This window comes from Balearica regulorum, chromosome 9, assembly GCF_011004875.1.
Source record: "Balearica regulorum gibbericeps isolate bBalReg1 chromosome 9, bBalReg1.pri, whole genome shotgun sequence".
In the NCBI taxonomy this organism is placed as follows: domain Eukaryota; kingdom Metazoa; phylum Chordata; class Aves; order Gruiformes; family Gruidae; genus Balearica; species Balearica regulorum.
The window spans coordinates 2,172,193-2,196,490 of NC_046192.1; the positions used below are offsets into that span (position 1 = coordinate 2,172,193).

General features: G+C 51.1%; 1 protein-coding gene and 1 long non-coding RNA gene across 2 annotated transcripts in view; one reads left to right on the top strand and one right to left on the bottom strand.

Moving 5' to 3' along the window:
* Positions 1-22,836, bottom strand: part of LOC142602885 (uncharacterized) — a 28,681-nt gene extending 5,845 nt beyond the window's left edge. The window contains exons 1-4 of the long non-coding RNA XR_012836698.1: positions 22,757-22,836; positions 9,078-9,293; positions 8,076-8,411; positions 7,791-7,907 (exon numbers count right to left, since the gene is read on the bottom strand). This is a non-coding gene — a long non-coding RNA (uncharacterized LOC142602885). The remainder of the gene's footprint in view (positions 1-7,790; positions 7,908-8,075; positions 8,412-9,077; positions 9,294-22,756) is intronic.
* On the top strand, positions 4,247-22,766 carry KY (kyphoscoliosis peptidase). Its single transcript, XM_075760747.1, has 12 exons — positions 4,247-4,442; positions 5,485-5,547; positions 7,886-7,948; positions 9,972-10,046; positions 10,222-10,263; positions 10,941-10,991; positions 12,972-13,054; positions 13,388-13,496; positions 15,181-15,298; positions 19,960-20,148; positions 20,746-20,936; positions 21,829-22,766. Exons 1-12 carry the CDS (start codon positions 4,310-4,312, stop codon positions 22,728-22,730), a joined length of 2,019 nt encoding a protein of 672 aa, XP_075616862.1. The 5' UTR covers positions 4,247-4,309; the 3' UTR covers positions 22,731-22,766.
* Positions 22,837-24,298: the final 1,462 nt, after the last annotated feature.

The window sequence follows — 24,298 nt, forward strand, 5'->3', positions numbered from 1 at the left end:
ATCCCAGCCATCAATTAACTTCCCGGTTGTGTGGATACCAGGAAACTGAATACACGGGTTTATAGTTCAGTGGAAAGTTCTGCTGCCGTCTTAAATCATAAAGCACAGCTGCTGACACAGCAGAAGCTGCAAAATGAACAGAGCATCTGAGCAATCTGTGGTTTGGAAGCCGCTGGGAGGAGAATAAGCGCAGCGTCTTGCAGCTCTGTTGGAGGGAGGAAGAAAGGACAGGCAGGCCAAAAGAGTAGATTAAAACTCATCAGAGCGCAATTGTAATGCGTTATACAACATGAACGTGTCCTGGCACTCCAAAGTGAACTTCCAATTGAGAGAGAGAATGGCAGCTGAGATGCAACGTCTACAAATGCAAAGGAATGGCTGGGAAAACAAAAAAACCCACGGAACTCCAAATATACGCACGCGCGCACACAATAATGGGCTCTAAATGAGCTATTCTGAGTCGGGAGACAGATCTTGGGAGTCTTTGTGGATAGTTCTGTGAAAATATCCACTCGGTGGCGGGCGAACAAAGCAAAGCTAATGCTGGGCCAGGACCTGCCCAGGAAGGGCACGGAGAACAAGACAGAAATCATTGGTGTGCCCGCACGTGGAGCGGCAGGTCCGGCCCCAGCTCCCCATCTCAAAAGGGGTACGGTAGAGCTTACAGGGGCGCAGAGGAGGAGGAGGAGCAGCAACGGGGAACGACTCCTGTACAAAGGCTCTACAGCTTGGAGGTGACAACTGCTAATGCCTTCTTGGATGGCACAGGTGGCAGAAACGGGGATATTATTTGGGGTAACGCCAGAACCAGCGAGCATCAAACGGAAGGCAAACGTTTTAAAGCAGCGAGCATTAGCCAAGGTGTCATCAAGGGCATGTTGGTTCCAAGCTAAATTAAAGGGGGTGGGATTCATCTTTAGATGACATTGGCGTTGCCTCCACTGGAGTTCCATGCCCAGCCTTCCACTCCAGACCCCATACCACCAGGGTGTAAGCCACCTCCCCCAGGGTGGACAGCTAGAGCAGGTCAGGAGAAGGTGCCAGTGTCTCTGCACCGAGGAGAAGGGCAGCCCTAGCACTTCTTCCGGGTGCAGGCACCTACAACGGTCTTGGAAAAGCGTTTGGGCACCCTCAACCACAGCCCTAGCAGAACCGAGCTCTCCAGCAGCCGCCCTTCAGCGCGGTGGAGGCAAGGCATCTTCCCACCACACCTTCCGCTGGGGCCTTTACGGACCGCAAGGAAGGCGACACACCTGCAGAAGAGTTAAAAACGCTTTCTCAGGGAACGCAGCCTGCAATTTTCCCTTCTACCCAATGGGATTCAAATAACCTAATTCTCGCTCTACATTTGTACGGTCTCTCTCTCCCCCGGATCACCCCTGGAGAAATGACAGCCATGTGGTAAATACATGTAATCATGCCACTCTGATAGCTTCTCTTGTTCTCTGGCCATTAATTCATCTCCCTGGGACTTAGGTGAACATTTTAAATCCTGCAGCAAATTCAAAGAGCTGCCTTTATTTTAAAATCAACACAGCAATAAAAGGCTTTCTTCTTTCCCTCTTCAAAATGTAAATTTTCTTTTTTTTTTTTTTTCAGCTTCAAAAATATCCTGGCACACAGACAGATGTTGCTGGTCGTGACCTTATCTCAGGCCAACGACAGGTTTCCTATGCATGAGAAATCGCATGGCTTAAAAAAAAAAAATTTAAAAAAACCTCTCAAACAAGGAGGGCTTGCTGCTGTGGGGGAAGGTAGCATCACCCACCGCAAGCAAAGCCTTTGCCTTCGTGCTCATGGCGCCATCATAAAAACACAGTCAGGAACCTTCCCCTTCCTCCCTCAAGGTATCCTTTTGTCGGGGAAAAAACAGAAGAAAAGAAAATGCAAAAGAGCCCTCCAAAAACAACTACTTTCTCCCTGATGATCGTTATTTCTAGGAGAGCAGAAACTTCCTGCAGATGCTTTCATTGTGCTGGAAACACATTTTGGCTGGAGAGAGCTGAGGCCGTCGGAGGAAAGATGGCGGAGCAGTGCTCAGCCTGCAGCACTGCGGGCTGCTGGGCCAGGCGCGGCCAGCTCACCGTTAAGAGAAATAAAATAAGACTCTTACTAATTTTTTTACAGCTCGCCAGGAAGGAGGAACGAGGTTCGGAGCAGACCCGGAGGAGAAATGAGCTGGAGGAGTGAGGCCAGGACATGCGGGGAAATCGCTGTCGATGGGAGGCAGCAGCAGAGCGAGGTGGGTTGGTGGGAAGATGCATCGGCCGGAGCAGAGGTTGGCACAGGACCTGGGCGACAACGGAATTAGGATTCAGCTCTGAGGATGAGAAGTTCAGGAGATCAGACCGTCCCACCCAGGAAGGTGAGGGAGAAGTGAGCCCCTCAGCCGGGACAACGGGGAGGAAAGGGTGCTCCTCGCCGCGCAGGCAGGAGCAGGCAGGAGCGGGCAGGGCTCGGTGACAGGTGAGAGGGGGGTGCTAAAGGCCAACGGGCAGATGGCGAAACTGTGATTAGAAAGTCACTCCGGCCATAAATCTCGGGGACCCGAACCGGAGACGGGCAAGCCCCAGATGGCTTGGAAAGTCTGCCTGGCAGAGCCCAGCGCGGCTCAACGGGCATCTGTCCCTCCTCCTCCTCAGGTTTAACCACCTCCAGCTAGCTCCTTACAGCCAGAGCGGAACCAGGGACCCCTGAGCCTACAGCCGCTCCAATGCGCCCCGTAAAGAGCAAACCCACTCCCTGCACCCCGACGACGACACTCTCCATCCCCGGCACGGGACTCTCCCTGTGTTTCTGGGGGTTACATGCAACGACCGATCCCCGACGTTCTCCTCTTGGCAGGGATGCTGCGGGCGCCGTCCAGGGGGTCACGGAGGGTGCAGGACCATGCAAAGGTGCACCAGCAAAGCTGGATGGAGGAAGGGTCCCTGCAGCCACGCACGCTATTTCTGGAGCTGCTGAGGAGCTGCTCGGGGCTGGATTTGCAGGCAAGCACGGGGGAGTATCGGCTGTCCGTGCTTTGGAAGGGGCTCAGCAACAGAAAAGGGGCAGGAGATTGGGAGGGAACAGGATTTATATAGAGATCCACGGGGAAAACCCGCGTCTCTGAACACGAGTAACCTAACACCAGGCAGTGGTACCAGCTCCTGCCCACGGATCCAGCACAACAACTTCCCCAGCCCGCCGCCGGCCGAACCCAGCGCGCTCACGCTCCTGCCCAAAAGGCGCTCGCGACGCCCGCAAAAAGGCCCCTCTCCCGTGCCGAGCTCCCGAAACCCCCCCTTCTGCCAGCCGGTGCCTCCCGCGCCCCCACAGCCCTTGCCAACGCTGCCGGAGAGCCCTTCGGCCCACAGGTGCTATCGCTCCCCTGGGACCGCCGGCCAAGGCTGGCAGCGTGGGCTGGACGGGGGCCAGCGGTAAAATTAGAAAGTGTCTCCCTGCCAGCCCCGTCCCCGAGCTGCAGGGGCCAGCTGAGCCCGGCCGCTAACCTGCACCGTAACCCTTCTTGTCCCCCATTTTGTAGGCTGGCAGAGTTTCTAGAAAGCCGGGAATTTGCACGGCTTTTCTTTATGATGAATGGTCTCCAGCTACCCCAGAGAGCTGGGCTTGCAGGCTGACGGGGCAGAGGGAGGTGGGTTTCTTTTTTTGGGGGGGTGGGCGTCCTTTGGGACAGCCCAGCTTGCACCCTGCAATTCCCTTCGCTGCCGTCCCTTTACACACCGAGCAGCCCTGCAAAGACCGATCCTCCTCGCCGCAAATGGCTGTTTGTGCCCCGCTTCCAGCCCCTTTCTCCTCTCCGCGGCTGCTGCCCTCCTCTCCCCCTCGTCCTGCAGTGGTTACCGTTATTATTTAGACTCCCGAGCATCCTTTAACTTTCTGCCGGGGGAGAGGATCAAAAGAGAAAGCCTTTTAAGGATTTCTACCAGCGCCGGGAAGTGAATCCCCCCCAGCGAACAGGGCTGCTGGGGGATTTGAGTGTAGACAAGTGCTTAAAGCCGAAAAGGGCAGAGAGAGGGGAGGGGGAGCTGGGGCCACGCTCTGAAACCAGACCCCCCCCCCAGCCAAACCGCAGCTCCTTCCTCTGCTTTAGGAAACGGATCCCTCCTGCGATTTCCTTTCAAAGGTGACTTGTAACCTCTTCATTAGGGTCGGCTTTGGCAGAGCGCTCACGGTGCAGTTGGCAGGGCCAGCCCGACGGTGCTGCGGCTTTGGGGGGGAGCGCGCTTGCCTTTCCAAGGGTGGAAAATAAACACGGCAGCTCGCAGCAGCTGCTCCGCGGGAGTACCGGCAGCCTGGCCATGCTCTGATGGGTACCATGGACTTTAAGACAGATCCCAGTGCAGTAATGATCAATTTGCTGCTTATTGTCCACCCCGAGGAGACAGCGAGCAAGCAGAAAGGGCAGAGAGAGAGGCAGACGGAAGGCACCCGAAGCGCAGGTAACGTCCCGCCTGCAGTCGGTGCGAGGGAGGGGAGGGCTGCAGGTGCAGCACCAGCTGCCCCGGAGACGGTGAAGCAAAGCAGCAGCTTTGGAGCAGGGTTTGGGCTTTTCTCCCCTCCACTCTCTTTCTCCTCTTTTCCTTTGCAAACATGCTGCAACCCCCCCCAAACTTTAGACATTTTTTTTTTTTTTGCAGAAGCCCAGCGTGCCTTCGCTGGTCCTCCTGGTGCAGGAGAGCTCTCGCTCGTGCAGTGCTGCATGCTGCATGCGGCTCGGTGTCTGGCTCTGGTGCATGCAACCCAGGGTGCAGGAGGAGCTGACATACACACAGATACTAATCTGAGGACCATGTTTGCACCTCGCTCCGTCCCGCGGTGCCCTGAGATGCCTCCACGGGCTCTGTCGGCTGCGCAAGGGGAGCGGGGCGACAGCTCGGCAGTTTCGCCCCAGCCCAGCGCCTACTACAACGGAGTACAGGGACAAAACTGCTTTGTTTGAAGCGTGTCTAGGCTTTGTCTCCAAGGATGACTACCCTGAGCCATTTATAGCTACAGTTTGGGACAGTCTCCCTGGCCCAGCTCCTATTCTTCAGGGGATCTTCCAAAAAGCTAAGGCTGTGCTCTGCAACTGTAAGGGGACCCTCCCTGCAGAAGTAAAAGGAGGAAAAGGAGTCTTCCTGCTCTAAAACCTGGGGGAACAGCTAGATTTTCAGACAACGAGTTTCCAGGCTAGCAAGGACAGGCAGAAGTTGTGTTCATGCTTCACCTAACAGGGCATCCAGCACCTACCCAAATACAAGCAAGCCCTACGGAAGCAACTTAGACGCGGACTGTTGCACTTCCCGCCTCCTGGTACTCTATGCGCTAGCAACAGGGGCTGCAACAAACGCTGCAGATCAGACAGGGAAGGTGGATCCCGATGACACCCAGGTTCAGCTGGAATGATGAGTTACAGGAAAGGTTTTGGGGTGCTGGGGCTCCAGGCAGTGCCAGAACCTCATTCCAGGAGGCCAGCCTGCCACTCATGTTTGTGTTTTATAGGTGTGCAGGATGATGGAAATGGAAACAGCAGATCAGAGCCACCTCAGAGGAGAGACCTTAACGGTAGGTCATCTTCTCACCCTACTGATAAACTAACCACAGTACATCAAACCCATCTGCAAGCTCTTAGCACCCAGCTACGTCTCTTGAAACAGCCCCTCCCTCTCCAGCACTTTGGGGGGCTTCAACGGAGACACGCGGAGGCCCTGGGGCCACGTGCCAGGGGAAGCGTTCCCTCCGTGCCCTCCCCTGCCCCGTGGCCAGGACGCACATCGGTGGCACTGCAGAGCCCACGCACGGCAATCTGCTGGGGACTCTCCTGCGAGCTGCCGTGGAGCTCGGTCCTATTTCAGGTGCACGGAGCTCTTACGTTTCACAGCCAGCTGATGGCGGGGGGAAACGCAGTGCCCCAAATTGCTCAGGTTGCAGCTGGAGCTTCCAGAGACTTCCCCAGCACTCACGCAGCTTAGGCAGGGTCTGGGGCGTGCAAGAAACCTTTGGGGTTTCAACCCATCTATCCACCAGTCCCTTCTCCATCTCCCAGGCTGAGTGCAATACCTGACAGCAATTCGGGAACGGCGTGGCTGCTAGTTTTGAACGTTTCCCTGCCAGTTCCTCCCCCCCACCCCACCCTGAAACAGTTTGGAAGGAACATGTGAAGGGGTTACCCCCATTGCACGCAGCCAGGCTGCAGGACTGCGATGCCTCAGGACAGAGCAGCTCCCGGGGAAGGGAAGCCCACCATCCGACTTGCTTTCCCGGTAGTCTAAGCCTAATGTGGTGTCTAGCAGAGACAGGCGGGGGGCAAAGGTAAAGCAAGACAAGGGGTAATTCTCACGGTACCAGAGAATTCTGGTTATACCAAACAGGAGCGTTGCTTCCGCAGGCCAAGCAATGGCAGTGTAACAAAAGCCGTTACGATGCTCGATAGGAGCCCTGGCCCAAGCCCCTCTGAAATCAGGGGTGCCTGGACCGCGCTCACAGACTGCGAGCAAGCAATATTTCATGGCGAGGTGCATCTTTGGGGTTTGGGGTTTTTTTGGGGGGGTGTTTTGTGGAGTTTTGGTCTGGTTTGGGTTTTTGTTTTTGTTGGTTTTTTTTTTTTTTTTTTTTTTTTTTTTTAACCAAAAGAATCTGGTGTCTCAGACACCAGATAACAAAAGACTCCACTCTGGGAAGCAGATAAATATTCAACACTCTCTCCCTCTTCCATCACGCTCAAGAGGTCTGCAACCAGAGCTACAGAGACAAGTCAGAGCCTCCATTACGAGTGAGAGGACGGTATCGATCATTCACCACCCCGAACTAGTAGTATGCATACGGGAAACCTTTCCTTGCAGCTCTACCTTAGGCACAATCTAAATCCCCACGAGGATTACTAAGGAATTCAGACGCCAGAGGAGCAGGCAGAGCTCTCGTTCCTCCTGCGCCGCAGGGGTTAATAAATTCCCCTTTAATCAGCCGTGTTAACATCTTGGTGAAGCCTCTGACACCAGCGAGCAGCTGGTGCTGCCGCAATATTTACAAAATGTATTACGTAAGCCTCTCCCCAACCCCGCCGAGGCGAACAGGCTGCGGCCCCGTGCCGCGCCACAAAATCCCATCATCCACAGGCCTGATCCTCGTCACGGCCGCCGGTACGAACGGTATCTGGCCTTTGGGACGAGCCGTGAAAACCAGGCTCCTTGTGCTGGTCTCTGGTGGCTGGCAGGACGGCGATCCCGTCACGCTTTGAAAAGGAGCGAGGGATCGCCCTGGCATCCTGGCCAACATCCACCCCGCCTCCGGCAAGGCTCGAGCATCCAAAGCCGCGCGGGAGCTACGGCTCGGTGTCGCCTGGCATTTGCTGACCGCCCTGGCTGTCAGCGCAGCCCGCGGGAGCAGATTTATGCCGTCTCAACAGCGCGGTAGTCCCCAGGCACGCCGGCTGCTCCCCACATCTCCCTCTGCCCCACAGACCCCGGGGCCAGCCCGCATCGCTGAGACACCCAGGGGCTCCCAGAGCACAGCGGGGAGAGACAGAGATAGGGACGAGACGCCGGAGATGAGACACCGACAACCGCACCAACGTTCCCGCTCAGGGCCCGCATCGCCCCCGAGCTCCGCGCGCTGCCCTTCCCTCCCCCCCACCTCGCCAAACGCGCACCCGCAGGTCCCAGCACCCTCACCCCCCACCCTGCAGCACCCGCTCCAACCCTTCCCCAGGCTGGAGCATCCCTCCGGAGCGGAGCCAGGTGCCCCTGGACCACGAGCCATCGGGCTTCGAAGCCAGAGAACGGGGTCAGGCTTCTCGTGTGGTTACTCACTCTGCTGCTGAGCAAAGGCAGAGGTTTAATCCGCCTCCCCGCCGGGCACCTCTGCTCTCTTCAAGGCACCGAGATGTTTTTCTCTGTACAACCAGGTCAGCGAGTCCCCAGGGAGCCCTGCGAGCAGACGCAAGCCGTCACGTCGTACTCTAATGAAGGTAAGTGGCGACCCAAGGGATAACGGGTTTTCAGAGCAGGGCTTCAGTGAGCACCTGCTCAAGCTTTTTTTTTTTTTTTGGTAATAAAATAACCTCAGAACGCACCAAAAGAGTGAAAGAATCCCACCTTGGCAATTTTGTGATCTTGAGCGTGAAGAATTAAAGATCCCAGGGGAGCCTGGAGAATCCTCGGGTCTTTCAGCATGGATGCACGGAGGCAGGTCCTGGAGCACCCGCCATCCCCCTGCCCACCAGGACACAGCGCAATCGTAATCGGAAAGCGTGGTAAGAACATCCTCCCGCCACCGTCAGATGTTCCAGCGCTGCCGGAAGGGTGCAAGGGCCGGAAGAAATAATATTGGCAGAAGTTTCACTTCAGACAGCTGGTTGCAGAAGTCCTTTCATAGGGTAGATCCTTGGAAGGAACATCCCAAAGCACTTCACCGGCCAAGGACTCGTCCGGCTACAGAGAATGAGGAGAAATGCAAGTGTTTCTTTATGAAGGATGTCTTAGGAACAGTAAAAAAAAAAAAAAACAAAACAAAACATAAAAACATCAGCAGCCACTTCATACCATTAGTTTTTAAAGCAGCGGACATAGCGCTTTGAAAAATTTCTGTGGAATTATGGTTTTTTTCACTTGTTAAATGCCTTTTAAACTTACTGGAAGCAGGCATTCCTCGTCGTTGTATTTGTTTCTTGAAAACAAAGAATTTTAATTTATGGGGGAAAACTGAGAAAGTGGAAGTTGGCAAGAAAACTCACAAAGACCCGAAGATAAAAATAATCCTGAGAAATAAAAAAGGACCCTTGAAAATATAGAAATCATAAGGAAATGATACTGTTTGCACAAAGTCATATCTTTGAGACACAACTTCATTTTACCTTTGAATTAACATGCACCAACCAGCTCTAATCTTGACACCCTGACATGTGCAAGCATCCCAGAACTGAAGTAAAATTCTAGGATTTTACAGTTTTTACAGTTTTTCTTGCCTTCTGCTTTTGGGGCTTTAAAGGACATCAAATTTTTCTGCGTAATCACAGGAGATTTAAAAAAAAAAAAAAACTTTTTGAAAGTTAAATTTTGAGGAACAACTTATTCTTTGATGAAAGTGCAGATTCCTACCTAATTAGCTGGTTCCAGGAGCTGGCTTTCAAGGAAAACCCCAAATGTCACGAGACGATAAAACTGTAGGAGGTGCGATGGGATGGCAGCCCCAAGGTGCATTAACATCTTGACCTTCGGTCTCCAAAGCAACTTCAGTCTGATCCGAAACGGGGAGCCCACGACCGCGCTGAGCTCCTCCAGGGAACCTCGGTGGTTGCAAAACCTTCTGAAATACTTGGAGGGGGGGGAATACAGTCTCTTTCAAAAAGTTCAGGTAATTCATATAAGACACTCCCTAACTTTTTCCCTTGCACTTCTCTCCATGAAACTTTAATCGCAAGACCCCCAGGTTTCCATCCGCGGTTGTTCTGGAGCATCACGGCACGCGGAAGTCCCACGGCACGCCTGGACCGCAGCCGGGTCTGCCAGGACGCTGCCTCTTACAGGCAACGGCCTCTGCCAGAGATTTTAATATCACAAGCCAAACCATTTTCAAAGCTCTGAGCCTTTTTCTGTTTGATTCCAAGAAAAATCAATGAAAGAAATTGATTCTCTGCTTACCGTATCTCCATCAAGAGCTATTTCATATGGTGATAAACCTTTTTTTAAGCTGCCCCATAATCCTCCCTGAGGACCTCTGCTTTATTTATGATCCGCTTTCTCAAATCACAAATTTTACAAATCACACCAGAGGTGACCAGAGGCTTTCTGGCCGTACGGTTTCTCTCAAGGGAGCTTTGCTTTGCCAGGAAAGCCAAGCGCTTCGGTACCTCCGCAATCGCCAGAGCTGCCACTTCTTTTGCTAAAGTTAAGAACTGGCTTCAGCGATGCCTCGGCAGGCAATCCGCCCCTTCTCCTCCGCGTTCCGGGTGGTTTTCCCTTTCTTAGGGAATTTGTGGTGGTTTCTTGCAGGAACCCAAGTGACAGTGGAGATTCATCCCAAGGATACGACCCCACAACTCTTCAAAAAACTCTCCTTTGGAAAAGGTACAGCCGGGGCTTTGGAGCCCTGCAGAGGGGTGGGAGGGAGGAGGGGCCGCATCCTTCCCTTTGCAGAAGCAGGGAGGGCAAGAAGCCCTCTGGGAGCTCGAGGAGGTGCTGCACCCCTCAAGCCAGGGTAGGGGTTGCCACGATTGCACTAACCACACTGGGGTTGTTGCAGGTCCCCGGAGGCTGCCCAGCCCGAGAGGTCAGGACAGCAAAGGTGAGGCTCTGCTCCACCACGGCGCGTGTCTCCAAGCTAGCCCTTGCCCGGGAGGTTGCCCCCAGGAGAAGAGCAGCTCCCTTCTTCCCCTCGAGGCTCCTGAGAGGATGCCAACCCCTACATCCACTCTCCCTGCCAGGCAGATGCTGCCAGACCCTGCCAGCGCCTGGGGCTTGAGGAGCAAACTGCTTCTGCTCCCGGGAAGAGGGGAGTCTCCTCCTCCTCCGGCTCTGGGATAAAGCGGGTGGTGACAGTCTGGGGGCCGCAGCGTCCCTCAGAAATCCTCCAGCTGCCGCAGAGCTCTCTGCGGGGTCATCGTCTAACAGCTCTGCCTTCTTCCACGCCTGGGGGTTTGGCCGGGTGGTGGGCAGGGGTTAGATGTCCCCAGCCTCGGGCTAGAACAGGAGATGTCTGGCTGCCGGGGAATGCTGTTCTGCGGAGCTCCAGGACGGCGGGGAGGGGACGCAGAGCACACCACGGTCCACGTGGCTTGCTTCGTCCCTCTCCCCTCGGCGCCCACGCTCCGCTGGCTGTCGACATCCACGTCCGCACGCAAGGGAACGGGCAAAGCAAAGCCTCAATTCCAGCTTTTTTCCACCCAGAACCCCTTATTTCTGTTTGTCTTTTTTCTCCTGCCAAGAACTGCCTACCTCACGCTCCCTTCCCCAATTTTCTAGGTTCCCAGCGGACCGAAGCCCCGCGGCCGCCAGGAGGAAAAGACCTGCACGGTAACTATCAGCTGTCCCCTCGCCCCACACCGGCGGGGCACAACGCGGGGCAGCCCCGGGTAGGAAACCCTTCCGTCCTAGAACCAGGCTTTACCTTGCCGCAAGCCTAGACCGAAGCTCACAGACAAGGGATTTAATTTCTAGTATCACAAATAACATTCAGCTCCCCAGCCCCGTGTTCGTCGGGGAGGCAGATGGGGATGGGCTTTGGGAATGTCACACGTGCCCGAGACCTTCCCGAGGCTCCACGCTCGAGGAAGACTATGCAAACAGGCGGGATGCACACTTTCTAACTGCACGGGGCTGTGCGAGTTACTGCAGAGCCCGCGTCTGCGGGGAACCTTTGCAGCTATAACCTGACAAAGATGAAAACTGATAAACAATTTAAAAAAAAAAAAATAAAACCAAAACCAACCCAAAACTCATCCTGTTCCCAAAAGCAAAAAGTAATTTTCTGAGCTGTAGAGAGTGGGAACCTTTAAACGTGTAAATCTGCTTTATCTCTCTTTAGGTCAGCATAATAGCCCTTTTCAGGGAAAAGCGAGATAAACAAACAAGGCTGTTAAAGAAACAGACACCGTGTGTGTCTACACGCTGATTTTGGCAGATTTTGGCAGACGGGCAGAGCCGCACCGTCACTGGGACGCCCCATAGCCCCCCCACCCGGGGCAGAGGTTTCCAAGAAGAGTGGGACTCACGTTAACAAAACACCTTTGCGAGTCAGGACTAGACCTTCTGGTCACCTCCCCAATGGGCTGGAGCTGACAGCAAAGGGGCCAGAGCCCCGGTTTGGGGACACGGGGAGGGAGCAGGTGATGAATACAGATTTCAGAAGCACCGCCGGCTTCCGAGCGAGGACAGGATGCTCCCGGAGCCCCTGGTACGTCCCGCTCCCACCAGCGCTCGCTGAGCAGGCAGCGGAGGGGCGTCCCGCTTGCTTAGCGGGGGCAACAAATAAAGGGGTACACAACCAGCCGAAGCCTCTGTGCCCCCACGCGCAGCCCAAGGCAATTCACTTCTCCTTGTCACCTCTCTCCAGGCAGACAGCAGCTCTACGGCATCATTCAGTCACCTCTCCCAGCACTCCAGAGTCACGCAACAGCATTTTCACTTCACGATCTCTTTTAAATCCTTTTTTCCCAGAGAAATAACAATCCTACAGATATAGCTAGAAGAATCTCTTTAGCCCTGAATGGTTTTGACAGCTCCTGACAGGGGGAAGAGATTGCCGTAGAGCTCAATTCTTCTCTCACCAGCTCAGAAGAAAAGGGAACGCTGCGCAGATGGCGGGCCGGGGGAGACGTCCGTCCGATACGGCTGCGCACCGAGCTCTAGCCGGATCACTCGGGTGCCTTACTGATGAGGGAGAACAGCATCAGCTCATTCAGAGGCTGTTAAAAAATAAGTTACCTGATTAATTAGGGCAGGTTATTAACCGTTCATTCACACGGAGTAGAACGAGGAGCCTGGAGCCCGCAAGGATGCCGAGGGGCAGGCACAGCAGTTTCAGTCCAACTGCTCCCCGCGCGCTTGAATTTGTGTAGAATCGTGGCCCTTTACTGTGCAAAATAGCCATTGCTTTCGGCAAAACTACTGAAGAAACGCAGCTGAGTTTTTAAAAAAGTCATGCTTTTGCCAGGGCGTCCACAGCACAGGTTTTCCCTGATACTCCTGCACTGCATCTTGTGCGCTTCCATATAATATCCCGGGATTTTCTACGCTGTTACGCGGTGCCAAATGTGCAGAGGCACCCCCCGCTCCAGCGCTGCCCAAATTATACCAGACGGGATGGCTCCTGCTTTCCGTGCAGCTGGCAGGGACCTTCTGCGAGTGGCCTCGCGTCCTCTGCTCCCTAAGCGCCCGCTGATGGATGCCTCCGCGGCTCGGGCAGGAGCTCTGCCCTGTCCCCTCGTTCAAGCGTACGGCCAGGAAAAATGCCCCCCTCCCTTCCTGAGACAATGACAACTCGTTTCTTCCCAGCATATCCATGGGACAAATCCTCTTTGAAATCCATGCCAGTAGATCTGCAGCAATTTGAGAAGCTGGATGCCTACGCATTAAAAGTAAGTCTTGCTTTTGCCTCTGCCCTCCTCGCAGCTCCCCTGCGGAACCGTGCCCCGAGACCTAGCTACCAGCGCTAACACCAGCTTGGTCTGAGCTAGTGGGCCAAGCGCCTCAAAATCCCCCAAACAAGGGAAAACCATTTCCCTGCAAACAGAGATCCCACTCTAGGCCAGAAACTATGACCAAAAATACTTCTTGCTTGAAACACGGCTTTGTGTTTCTGTTTTTAAAGAGCAGGCGGGGTCTCACCAGCTTTAGAAGAACAAGGGAGCGGGGAGGGAGATCTACCATTTCTTCACCACGATCTTGCAATGCTTCCTCCTCACAAACAGGTAAACGTCAAGAACAGCGTAGAGGAACTCGTTAAAGCCCTGCTTAAACAAGCCCGGACTGATCTGGAGAAAGTCCGAGCCATATGGATGTGGATATGCCATCACATAGGTGGGTCACATCTTCAGCTAAGGCTGTCCCTGTCCCCCGTTACTCTGCCCTTGTAGTTCCCTATGTGTCTGGGGGGGGTTCCCCTCGCCTCTTCCACGTCCGGACAGGCTGCGGTGCGGTGCCGTTTGCCGGCCAAACGGGCCAGCTGATGGAGAGCACAGGACCAATTTGGGACGCACTGGCCTGAGATCAGCAGAGCTTTGCCAGCAACTGCTCGGTCAGCGTAGTCGGGTCAATCCCAAGCAGCTTCAATCTTGCCCTTAAACATGCAGACTGCCGATTTCACTGCGTTTCCTGAAACCGAGCACTCGACTCATGCCCGCGCCGAGCTCCCGTCGGCCGCTGACCGTTCATTAACTCATTTCTGCCTGCACCAGATCCTGTTGGGATGGCCGGTCTGGTTTGAGTCGGTCTGTTTGCATTCACAGGATGTCTCTGATCCCGACAGGTAGGCTGTCATCTCCCTGCAAGATTCCCCCCACCACCACCACCATCTCAGCCCTGGTTCTCCTGCCTTCCTGCAGAGACTGACCCCTATTTACATGCACAAGAAATAAACACACTGCTAGGAATTTAAATCGGCTTGCAAAAACGCCGTGTATCCATCCTGGCAGAGCACGGAAAATATAAACTCCTGCCTTGCTTGGATTTTAAGTGGGACCGCTGCTCCCCGGGTCTCTCTCCCCACCTGACTCACCTCCCTGCCTGCAATGGACTGCTACCTCCATGCAGCAGTAGCACTAATTATTTTAGCTATCATTTCTAGCATAAATAGAGCCACGCGCAGCCACCTAGCTCTCTGTTCCCCTCAAAGTGCTCTGCGGCTTTGCTGGTGGCTCAGCTTCTCCCTGAGCCCCACGAGCCAACCCTAAAGCAGCCGTCAGCGAAGCCCCTTCGATAAAAGGCAAGCGGTTGCAGCATGCCATCAAAGCACAAATACAGCACGTCGCCAGCTTTTTTTTTTTTTCCCCTCCTCCTCTTCCACAGCATCCAAGGGAGGATGAATCAGCTGATGCAGCATTCCTTAGAGCTTTGTCAGAAAAACACGTTTGTATTTTGAGAACGAGGTTGTGGACATGACCGAGGTTGGTCGGTATTGAATTAACCTTCCCAGACCAGTTCCTCGAGCTCTGTCTGAAGGGACCTTGCTGTGCCGCTTCTCTGCGTTCATTCAGACAAATTAAGATTTCCTGCGCTTCCAGGTATTAATATGACTCACTTGCAATAAATCATTTCAGGTATTTCCCAACGAGCTACTCTTCAGGTATTTTTTTAATACAAATTGCTTGTTAAGAGTGCAAAAAGCTCAATGGTTTCCTCTGACAGTAACACCAGTCCAACTCTTTAAATGCAGAGCTCGGGTTTTTACCAGGAGCTCTTGAGATTGCAGATCCCCCTGCACCAGGGCAGCGCCTGGGGAGACCCACTTTCTCCAAAAAAGCAGATTTTTTCCTCCCATTTGGGTTCGACCGCAGAATCCCGGCCCAGGCTTAGAAGAAATGGTGATAAGGGACAGACCTCGTCCCTCTCCCCCCCAGCAGCCGTCCGCGACATCCTCGTGCAGCACGTTTCTCCTTGCTCGCGCTCACGGAGATGAAAAGCAATCCGAGGGTTGCTCCTGCTGCCCGTCCATCCCGCTGCCTCAGGCTTTTGGATGAACTTTCGTTTGTGTTCCTTCCCGCAGAATACGACGTAGTGGGCTACCATAACAAAAGCCAGCTGTCCAGCAAACCCATAGACGTGCTTCAGACGGGGAAGAGCATTTGTGAGGGATACGCTGGGCTCTTTGAACACATGTGCAGGTAAACGAAGCTCAGAAACATTCGGTGCCAGGGAGAGTTAACATTCATTGTCATCTCCATGCCTCTTCTGTCTTCTGTCTGCCTTTGCATTGACTGATGTGACTTTAAGCAGGACGTGGAACTTTAGCTTTCAAACCATGCTGTGGAAAAATAGCAAGTCCTAGAAAGGTCAATTTTGCTTCCTCCTCCACCCCCTCCACCCCCCCACCTCCCAGCATAATTTACTTTGTGCCATCTGCTGAGCTTCGCATTGCATTAACATAATGGCAGATGAAAACACAGAGCTAATTTGGTTAGAAGAAGCTAGGTTTTCCCTTTGAGTATCTGTACGTGAAGGTTAAAAGCACGGCAAGGCTGAAACAAGGAGGAGCGTTGTCTCCAACATGCTCCCATGCAAGAGGTAGGCACAGTCCCAGAAGGAGCTTTCCCAAAACCTTCTGGAGATGCCCTCTCCCCTCCCTGACAGAATTACAACACTTACCACACCGTTCTCAGCATCACCGTTGAGGCCAGGCAACCCTCGAGCACCGCAGCAAGGAGCGGCATCTCGCCTCTCACGGCGGTACGCAATAGTTTGGCTCAGAGGAGTAGCGAAGGCAATGAAGGTGCCTGGTAAGTTTGGGACCGGCCTCATGTACAAGGTTGGTCCAAGAGGAGAAAAGTGGACCTGACGACTCCGGGACACAGAATCGGAAAGGGCCTCCTAATGCCAGAAAGCAGCGGTGTACTTTGCTAAGAGCGTGGGCTTGCATGGTGGCTCTCCCAAGGAGGACCTTCTCAGCAGAGCAGCTTCCATCTACAAGTCAGCTTTGGAAAAAAATTAAAGACCAGTTATTAATTGGCATGTGTAAGTAACAATTGGCTTTCCACACCATCCAAAAAGATTTGGGAAGGTTTTCACCATGAAACAAATAAAATCTACAGGGAAAAGGACAGATTTTTAAAACAATAATACTAATACTGTGCCAGATGCTAAAGCGATGCATGCTCCCAACCAGTAACATACCCCACAGTATCTGGTCTTGCTTTCTAAAGAGTAAAATAAAGAAATAGGATGATGAAGTATGAATTTGTAACTGCATCTTATGGAACAGTTATTAGCAGTTAGAAGTGGGGGAAATTTGCATCTGTTCATTAAAAAGCATATGCTTAGTTCATTAAAAACATTAATCTTTCCAAGGATATGTTTTACTATTTAAAGGCTCTGTTGACGTACTCTTAATTCCTCAGTTCCAGGTTGATTATTCATTTTGTGATTCAGGAAACCTCCCAGTCATCCAGCCTGTTACTTTTGTCAAATACCAGCTAAATGTTTAGCTCTTTTCCTGAAAAAATCTCTAACCCAAGACATCCACTCTTTCTTGCAAGGGGATCTCCTCATCCCTTCTTCTTGTGCACCGTTCAAGTCTTATGCTGAGTTGAAGCACAAAGGCAAGAGGCAAAGAGCAATCACCTTATATAAAGATTTTTCAGAGCCAAGTTTTGGGGGGAAAAAAAGGTCTTTTAACATGCTTTTTTCTCCTAGCTCCTGTTGAGGCAACTTTAACAAACAACCCAATTTGCCAGTCACCAGGAGTCCCCCCTCAAAGGTCCCGCTGAAGTCAAGGGCTGACGCTGATTGAGTCCTCCTTGTCCCAGTGCCAGCAGAGAGAAGAGCTCCTGCTGCAGACACAACTCCGCCACCTCCGACTCGTCAGACTTGTCCCAAGAAGCCGGGACTCCCGTCCCAGAGGAAAGGTGGGCACGTGTCGTGGGAAGCCAGCCACAAAGCATCAGTTTCCAAACATCAGGCGTAACAGCAAGGAACGTAAACACAGGCTGCTGACCAACATTTTAGCGGCGTATATCAAGAATTGGCTTCTCAGCTGACAACCAAACTCGAAGGGGGTAGCGTGGCTGAGTGAATCAGGGAGTGTAAATTCAAGAATTCAATTTAGGACAGAACCTAGCAGTCCAGACCTGGGCAGAAACTCCCTTACCAGAATTAACCGTGGAGGCAAAACAATTATTTGCACTTGAGAGGGTTCAGCACGACCTCTGGCAGCAGAGCCGACCGCACTCCCTACGGTGGATCTGACCACTTAGCTGCTCCTTATTCATAATTAGTCTGCAAATAATCCAGGTTTCACATCCTCTTGCTTTTCCTGTTTTCTGTAGTCAGTAGCTTTCCTTCCTTTGAGGCACAGGAATGTACACCCACCTACCACAAGAATAAACCATTCTGTCTCCCTTTGGAGAAGCCAAATTTGCTTCTTTTTTAGATGAAATCATCAAAGTCAACCTGAAATCAAAGGGAAGAAGGAGATGCCATTGAATTTCCGTGACACCTGTAGCAAGATCCAGATTATTTCCCACTCTTTTTGAAGCAGAAAAGCAACTTCGCTTTTAACCTCCTTGCTGCACCAAGCAGATGTTGCCAACTGCTTCTTCCAGTCCACCTTGTATTTAGGTTATCTTCTACCATCACATTGCCAACTTCAGGTATTTCTGGAGATCATCTCCATCTTCTCTCTGCCTGGTTAATTTAGCTGCATAAAGTCATTTATGCAAGAACAGCCACCATCACTCTTTTCACCGATACAAGACTGCTCTTTTACAGGATGTTTCAGCCTGGTTTTTTGTTCTGTCCATTATTAGAGAGAGACCACTGTTCAAATGCTCCGACCTTTCTTTTGGGAACTTGGAACACATCCAAGCACAAACTCTTCTTGCTGCTTTGCTAACATTCACTGTAAGCGAGAGCGCAGAGAGAACGAAGGGCAGAACTTGTCCCTTAACGTTCTCTCCGAATATCCCAGCTAACAAGAATGTCTAGAGAAGCCTGGAAGGATTAGACACCGATCCCCATGAAATTGGTGGGAATTTGGTACTTAGCTCCTGTTAGGCCCCTTCGAAACTCCCGGGCCAGCTCCTAGTCTCAGTTACACCATGTAAATCCAAGCTCTCACCAGTCTTGTCAGTGGAGTTGCTCCAGATTTACTGCCCAGCTCCGCGTTAGAATTTGGCTCGCAGGCGACCGCGGGCTGGCAAAGGCTTTACAGACCACCTGCGGCACCAGGTTTCTCAATGGCATTCCTTCCAGTCTCGCCACCTTCGTTTCGAATGCCTCGTGTGACAGCGCCTTGCTATCGCCGTGTAACGGCCCACGCTGGCTTGCGCGCTCCCTCCGCTGCTTTGCTAACTATCTGGGGTACTGCCACGTTTCTCCTCTCCGTATCATTTTGCCTACTCTCTGCAGGCTACCCAACATGAGTTCCCGATCAGCCCTTTGCAGTTGCGATTCTATATTTGATACTCTTTCTTAAAGAATTTCACAAAGAATGTAAGAATTTAGTTTGCTGCTCTTAAAGAAAGAGTATCAAATAGCTAAGTAACACAAAGACGTCCAGGTCTGAGTTCAGGAAGATGTATGAGAAGCTGAAGTGACCACCTTCCCTCTAAATCAGCATCGCCTCCGTGAAAAAAGCAATCCTCCCTGTGAGCGCTACTGCACTGCCAATTACCAGCCAGTATCTGTTACCAGACCTCAGCTTCTTAACAACCATGCTAATTATCTTCCCCATAAATATCACTTTTCTTCAGAGTTAAACCCACATTATGCAGACAATCTCGCTCTTGAAGCGGGCACAGTTTATTACTTAAGGTAGCTGTTCCATTTAATGTACTTTTCAATGAAGAGGAAAAATGTCAATACCATCCTACACAAAAGACAATCCTCGAAGTGAAGCAATTTTAGATTAATGCTGAAATAAGATGCCAATGTTAGAATCTATTGCTATCAACAGCAGAGAGCTTATTAACGCAGTGCTTATTTAAATCTTATTTACACATCAACACAGGTTTTGTTGTTTTGTTTTTTGTTTTTTTTTTAAAAGAGACTATTTAATCATTTGCACCCAGGGCAAGCACGAGCTCACTCTTTAAAGAAACTAAATCAGCTTCCACAATCCCATGAGGTTTAGATAGCTTAGTTGGTGTCAAACACCGGGTCTACTGTTACAGAGAGAACACAAGCACGAACAGACGCACTTTTAATTTATAATTACATGGGCTAATTGTGGACAGCATCAAAGGGATTCCACTGAGTAACAAGACAGAGAGCAATTAAGCACACTTCATCTTTGTCACCCTCCTCTAACAATGTTGAATTGATGGTGCGCTGGAGAAAAAGCGAGGGACTATGCAAAAACAGGAAGGGAGAAGACCCTTCCTCCATCGGGACGCTCTCTCCAAGCGCCCACGCAAAGACTACAAGAAAGAACGGCCCCAACCCAATACCGGGCATCGTTACCTTGGGTTACTCTTGCCTGCCCACCCCATATGAAGACATTCGCTAGCACAGCCCAGAAAAATACGGACTCTACGTGATGTCAGCGGTGAAAGAGGAGAACTTGCAATAACCTAGACATCTAGCACAGCAGTCTGTCACCAGGGTCAGACGTTTCAGAGTTTTCAGAGAGAGGTACACTTGCACGCTCAGACATTTAAAGCTCCAAACTCCCCTGGGACTCAACTGCAAGGAGGAACCTGAGGAGCTGATGGAGCTGGTCCACTTGACTACAGGATCGAAGTTCTGCAGGCGTGCTGAACTTTTTTTCCACAAAAGTACACCAAAAGGTTTAAACAGAAGTCTCCTGCTGCATCTCATTGTTTCCTTTTAGCATTGCAGGCATCCAGTGCATGAAGCTATCGGGATACTCCAAGGGCTACGGGTACAAGATGGGACAGACCTTTACAGGGGACTCCGACCACGCCTGGAACGCCGTCTACCTTGATGGAAGGTGGCATTTACTCGACAGCACCTGGGGAAGTGGTGCTGTTGATGATTCTTTTACCAAGTTCACCTTCAGGTAAAGAACCATCCCCTGTGTTAATACAGAAATCTACCCCAAAGGCAGAAGAAAGCCGACGGGCATGATACCACCAAACGGTGACAAATTTTAGGTCCCACAGCAAGACCCAAAGCCCCAAGGAAGGTCCCTGGGCTGCCTATACAAGGGATGGAGCATGTACCTGTAGAAAGGCAGTGGCCCCGAGCAGCAAGCCGCATAACTGCTACAAGTGAGCTTGTTTTGCTTCTCGCTTCTTCAGTCTGTGCAATACCAGGTGGCACTTGATTCACAGCTTTCAGCTGCCTGAGAGGGGGTGCCTCCACACTTTCAGATGACAAGCAGTGCCTCCCTCTTCCCTCGGGAGCCCATAGTTGCAGGGGGTAGTGCAAATACTCTAGTTGTATCCAAAAGCTCAGCATTTGCCCTGGAAATAACAGAAGGCCAAAGTTTGGGTTCCCTCTCTGCCTGGAGAATTTCAAATCCATCGATCTCAGTTTCTCAGCAGCCCAGAACACTCCAACTACCTCCTGCTGAAACCGCCACCACCGTGCAGGGGAAGAATTAACCATTTATATAATTACTCATTTTCCTTTCATCTCTTCCTTCTTCTTCCAGGTACAATGAGTTTTATTTTCTGACTCACCCGGCTCTCTTCATTAACAATCACTTCCCAGATAACAGTAACTGGCAGCTTCTTAAACCAACCCTGACATTGAAAGATTTTGAGAACAACATGCTGCACAACAGTAATTTTTACACGTTGGGCCTGCTGACCGCACACCCGGAGACAGCTGTCATCCAAACAGGTAACACCCTGCGGAGGGGAAGCTGCAGAGCATCCTTCCTTACGCAGCCCTGCATCCACCACACACCGTCGTGCGTGTAGCGAATTACATTTCCAGCTTGGTTCTGGCAAGCAGAGTGCACTAAAGCTCTTGGGGCAGAGGAAAGTCTTTTTTTCTTTCTTTTTTAATATTATTTATTAACAACTCTGGCTTGAAAATGAGATTAAAACTCTTTACGGTGTTCCAAAAGCTTGACTTATTGAATGATAGATAAACAGGCACTTCTTTATGCAATCCTCAGCACTCTGAGTAAGTCCAGCAGCTCTTTTAATGTAAAACTATTCAGGTAACACCACTGAACTACAGGGCCCACATTTAAGATCACCTTCCTCGGATTTTAAAAGAGCTGCAGGAGGTAAAACTTAAAGGCAACAACATTTTAGAACTTCATGTTGTCTCCAAGCTGTCTGGGAACAGGTTATCCCTATCTACGTGCTGGAGGGTTCCTGCGCTTTCCTCTGAAGCCTCTTGGAATAACTATTCTGGACTAGCAATCCGGTCTAATCACATCTAATTAAGCCCTTCCTGAGCACGTGGGCTGACGGTACTTTCACTTACATTTCACACAGGTTTTCATATTCTATAGGACCACAGTTCCGTTTCAGCGTATATCAAAACAGGATAAACGCACGGCTCCAAAACAAAGGCCACTCTTCACCTCATTCTTTTTGAGGGACGCCGGTCTGAGCAGACAGCTTGACAAGCTACGTATGACCTATTGGTTGCAGCTTTTTCTTTTACTGTTAGGGAAGCAGCAATTTATTGGCACAGATTAGTCTTCCCAGAACAGGGTGTAGTGCAAAAAAGATGTACTGAAACTCCTATGCAGTCTCTTTTCTTTTGCATTTTGTAGTAAATGGAAAAGCCTCTGTATCAGTGGATTGCCGGTCTGCCACATTATTTACATTTAAGCTGAAGGGAACAGATGAACACGGTTTAATGACTTTGAAAAAACATGGAATGAAGCTGGAAATCTACCCACAGAAGACAGGGAGTCACAAGCTGCAGATCTTTGCCAAGCCCTCCAAAGCCTCAGAGGAGGTCTACAAGTGTGTGTTAGAATACGTGGTAGAGTGCAAGTCTGTGGACAAGGCCATGCGTTTCCCCAAGGACCTGCATCAGCCCGTCGGACCAAGCTGGTTCACAGAGCGGCAAGGGTTCCTGAGGCCGTCACACCCCGACCCCATCATTCACACCAACGACGGACGGTGTTCCGTCACCTTCACCCTGGGCAAAGACATAAGCGTCTTAGCCTCGCTGCACTCCGACAACAGCAGCCTGACGGAGGATATGAGAAGGCGGCACATCATGCAAATCCATCGTGGGAACCAAATTGAGTTGAAGATCCATCTCCCCCACGCAGGCAACTTTGTTCTGAAAATCTATGCCAAGAAGAAGTCAGATCCTGGCAATTATGACTACATCTTCAACTACCTCATCGCTTGCCTGAACACTGAAGTAAAGTGGCCAGCTTTCCCGCAGAGTTACACCAAGTGGGCGGAAGATTATGAAATACTAGAGCCGCTCTCCGGCTTGCTGCCGGCGAATCGCAACGTTCAGTTTAAACTCAAAATGCATGGGATAGCAAAGGTGCTAGTTCAAGCGGAGAACGCTTATCCTCTCACCCAGAGTAGGGGCTACTGGGAGGGAACCTGCAACACTTCGGGGTGCAGAGAGGTGTTTGTGATGGTGCATGAGAACGCTAACCACAGCTTTTACTCACACGTCCTGAAATACGAGGTTGAGACCCAGTAACAACCCCTCCTTGTTCTTTCACTCACCAACATTTCCGACGTGCCCAAAACCAATACAGCTTTAGTTCTCTCGATCAAATCTGTTCTTTCAACGGAGGCAGGACACCACTTGCAGGCTTTTGCAAGACCAAGGGCTCAAAAAAGTTCAAAGCAGCAGAAAATCCTGTTAAGAAGGGAGCAGCAGTGAAAGAAATTAAATAAAAGCCTCACCTATTCTTCAGTAATACAGTCCAGACAAACATTTTGAAGAAAACAACTGACTGTCTGGCCAGAGATCATTCTGTGTCGGCAGCGATGGCTGGTTTCCAAGTTATGGACCAGAAGAAAAGTCTTACAGTGGCTACTCCAAGAAGAATCCACCTAGTTATGGGGCAGGATGCAGCAAGTAGACCCTGGTTTTGAGCAGCAATATTGGTCACAAGGAACTTCAGGATGTTTAAACCGAGTTTCTGTATCTCTTCACTCAAGTTGCAAAATACATCCCAGGAGAGAGAAGTGTTAGGAAGAAAATACAACGTGAAGTTTTCTTGTGCACTTCATTGTCTTACAAATTTAAGTGATACTGCGAAATGACTTTTTACACTGACTCTTAAATACAATAAACAAAATAATTTTTACTTTTTATATTAGAGCATATGAATTGTAAACACTTTTTTCTGCAATATTAACACTGTAATCATATCTCAAGCATATAGGTGTTTCCGTAATTAAAATTACAGTAAAATGGAGAATAAAAGTTCTCAAAAATCACTCCTTACTCCAACTTGTCTATGCAATACTGCAACTAAAGAACTTAAGGGGTTATGTGGAACAGCAAGCCGAGTGACATTATCATCACGTAATATGGTGATGATAATAATTGGTGCTATACTCTTGGGAAAAAACCTGCACGCACAAGGCAAAGGTGGTCTTCTAGTGAATCTCACCACAAATACACATCGTAAGATCAAGCATTGTAAGTGTTAGCATGACCCGAGAGTTATTAAGTTAGAGCTTGAATTTAAAATAAATCTGTTCTGTTTTGCCATTCTGTATGACCAAATGACACGAATTCCTCTTCAGAAAGCTGCTGTATTTTCCCCACAAAATACGTGGGTTATTCCTGCGCTCCCCTCCTCCCCAGCGGCTGGGTGGCAGAAGTTACACACAATAGCAAAGGGCTGCCCACCTGCAGCGGGCTCGCTGCCTCCGATCCCTCCTACATCACTCCCTCTACCCCAGCAACCAGGCTCGAGTCCCAGTTTTAATCAAGTTCAGCGAGCGCACGGGGGAGCCGGAGCAGAACTCTCAGTGAGGATGCAGGCTACGCAGGCACAACCTGCAAGTATAAACACAGCGCGTAAGCCAAGTTCACTCAAGGATGCCAGGAGTACAGCAATGCTTTGGGGTCTTTTTGTACTTGGAGACAAGGAGGCTCCAGACATGAAATAAAAGCAGGTTTTAGGTCCTCCGCCAAACAGTGAAGTGTCTTTGCCCTGAAAAACTGGCGGCAGCAGCAGCTTCTCCCTGCAGGAACGCTAACAAGGCTTGCAGCCCAGCAGGCATCCGTTCCCTGGACAGCAACACATA

Coding starts and splice junctions, on each gene's coding strand:
- KY (XM_075760747.1), top strand. CDS start 4,310: ATGGGTACCATGGACTTTAAGACAGATCCCAGTGCAGTAATGATCAAT. Junction 7,949..9,971: donor CACGTCGTACTCTAATGAAG/GTAAGTGGCGAC, acceptor GGTTTCTTGCAG/GAACCCAAGTGACAGTGGAG. Junction 15,299..19,959: donor CTCTTTGAACACATGTGCAG/GTAAACGAAGCT, acceptor GTTTCCTTTTAG/CATTGCAGGCATCCAGTGCA.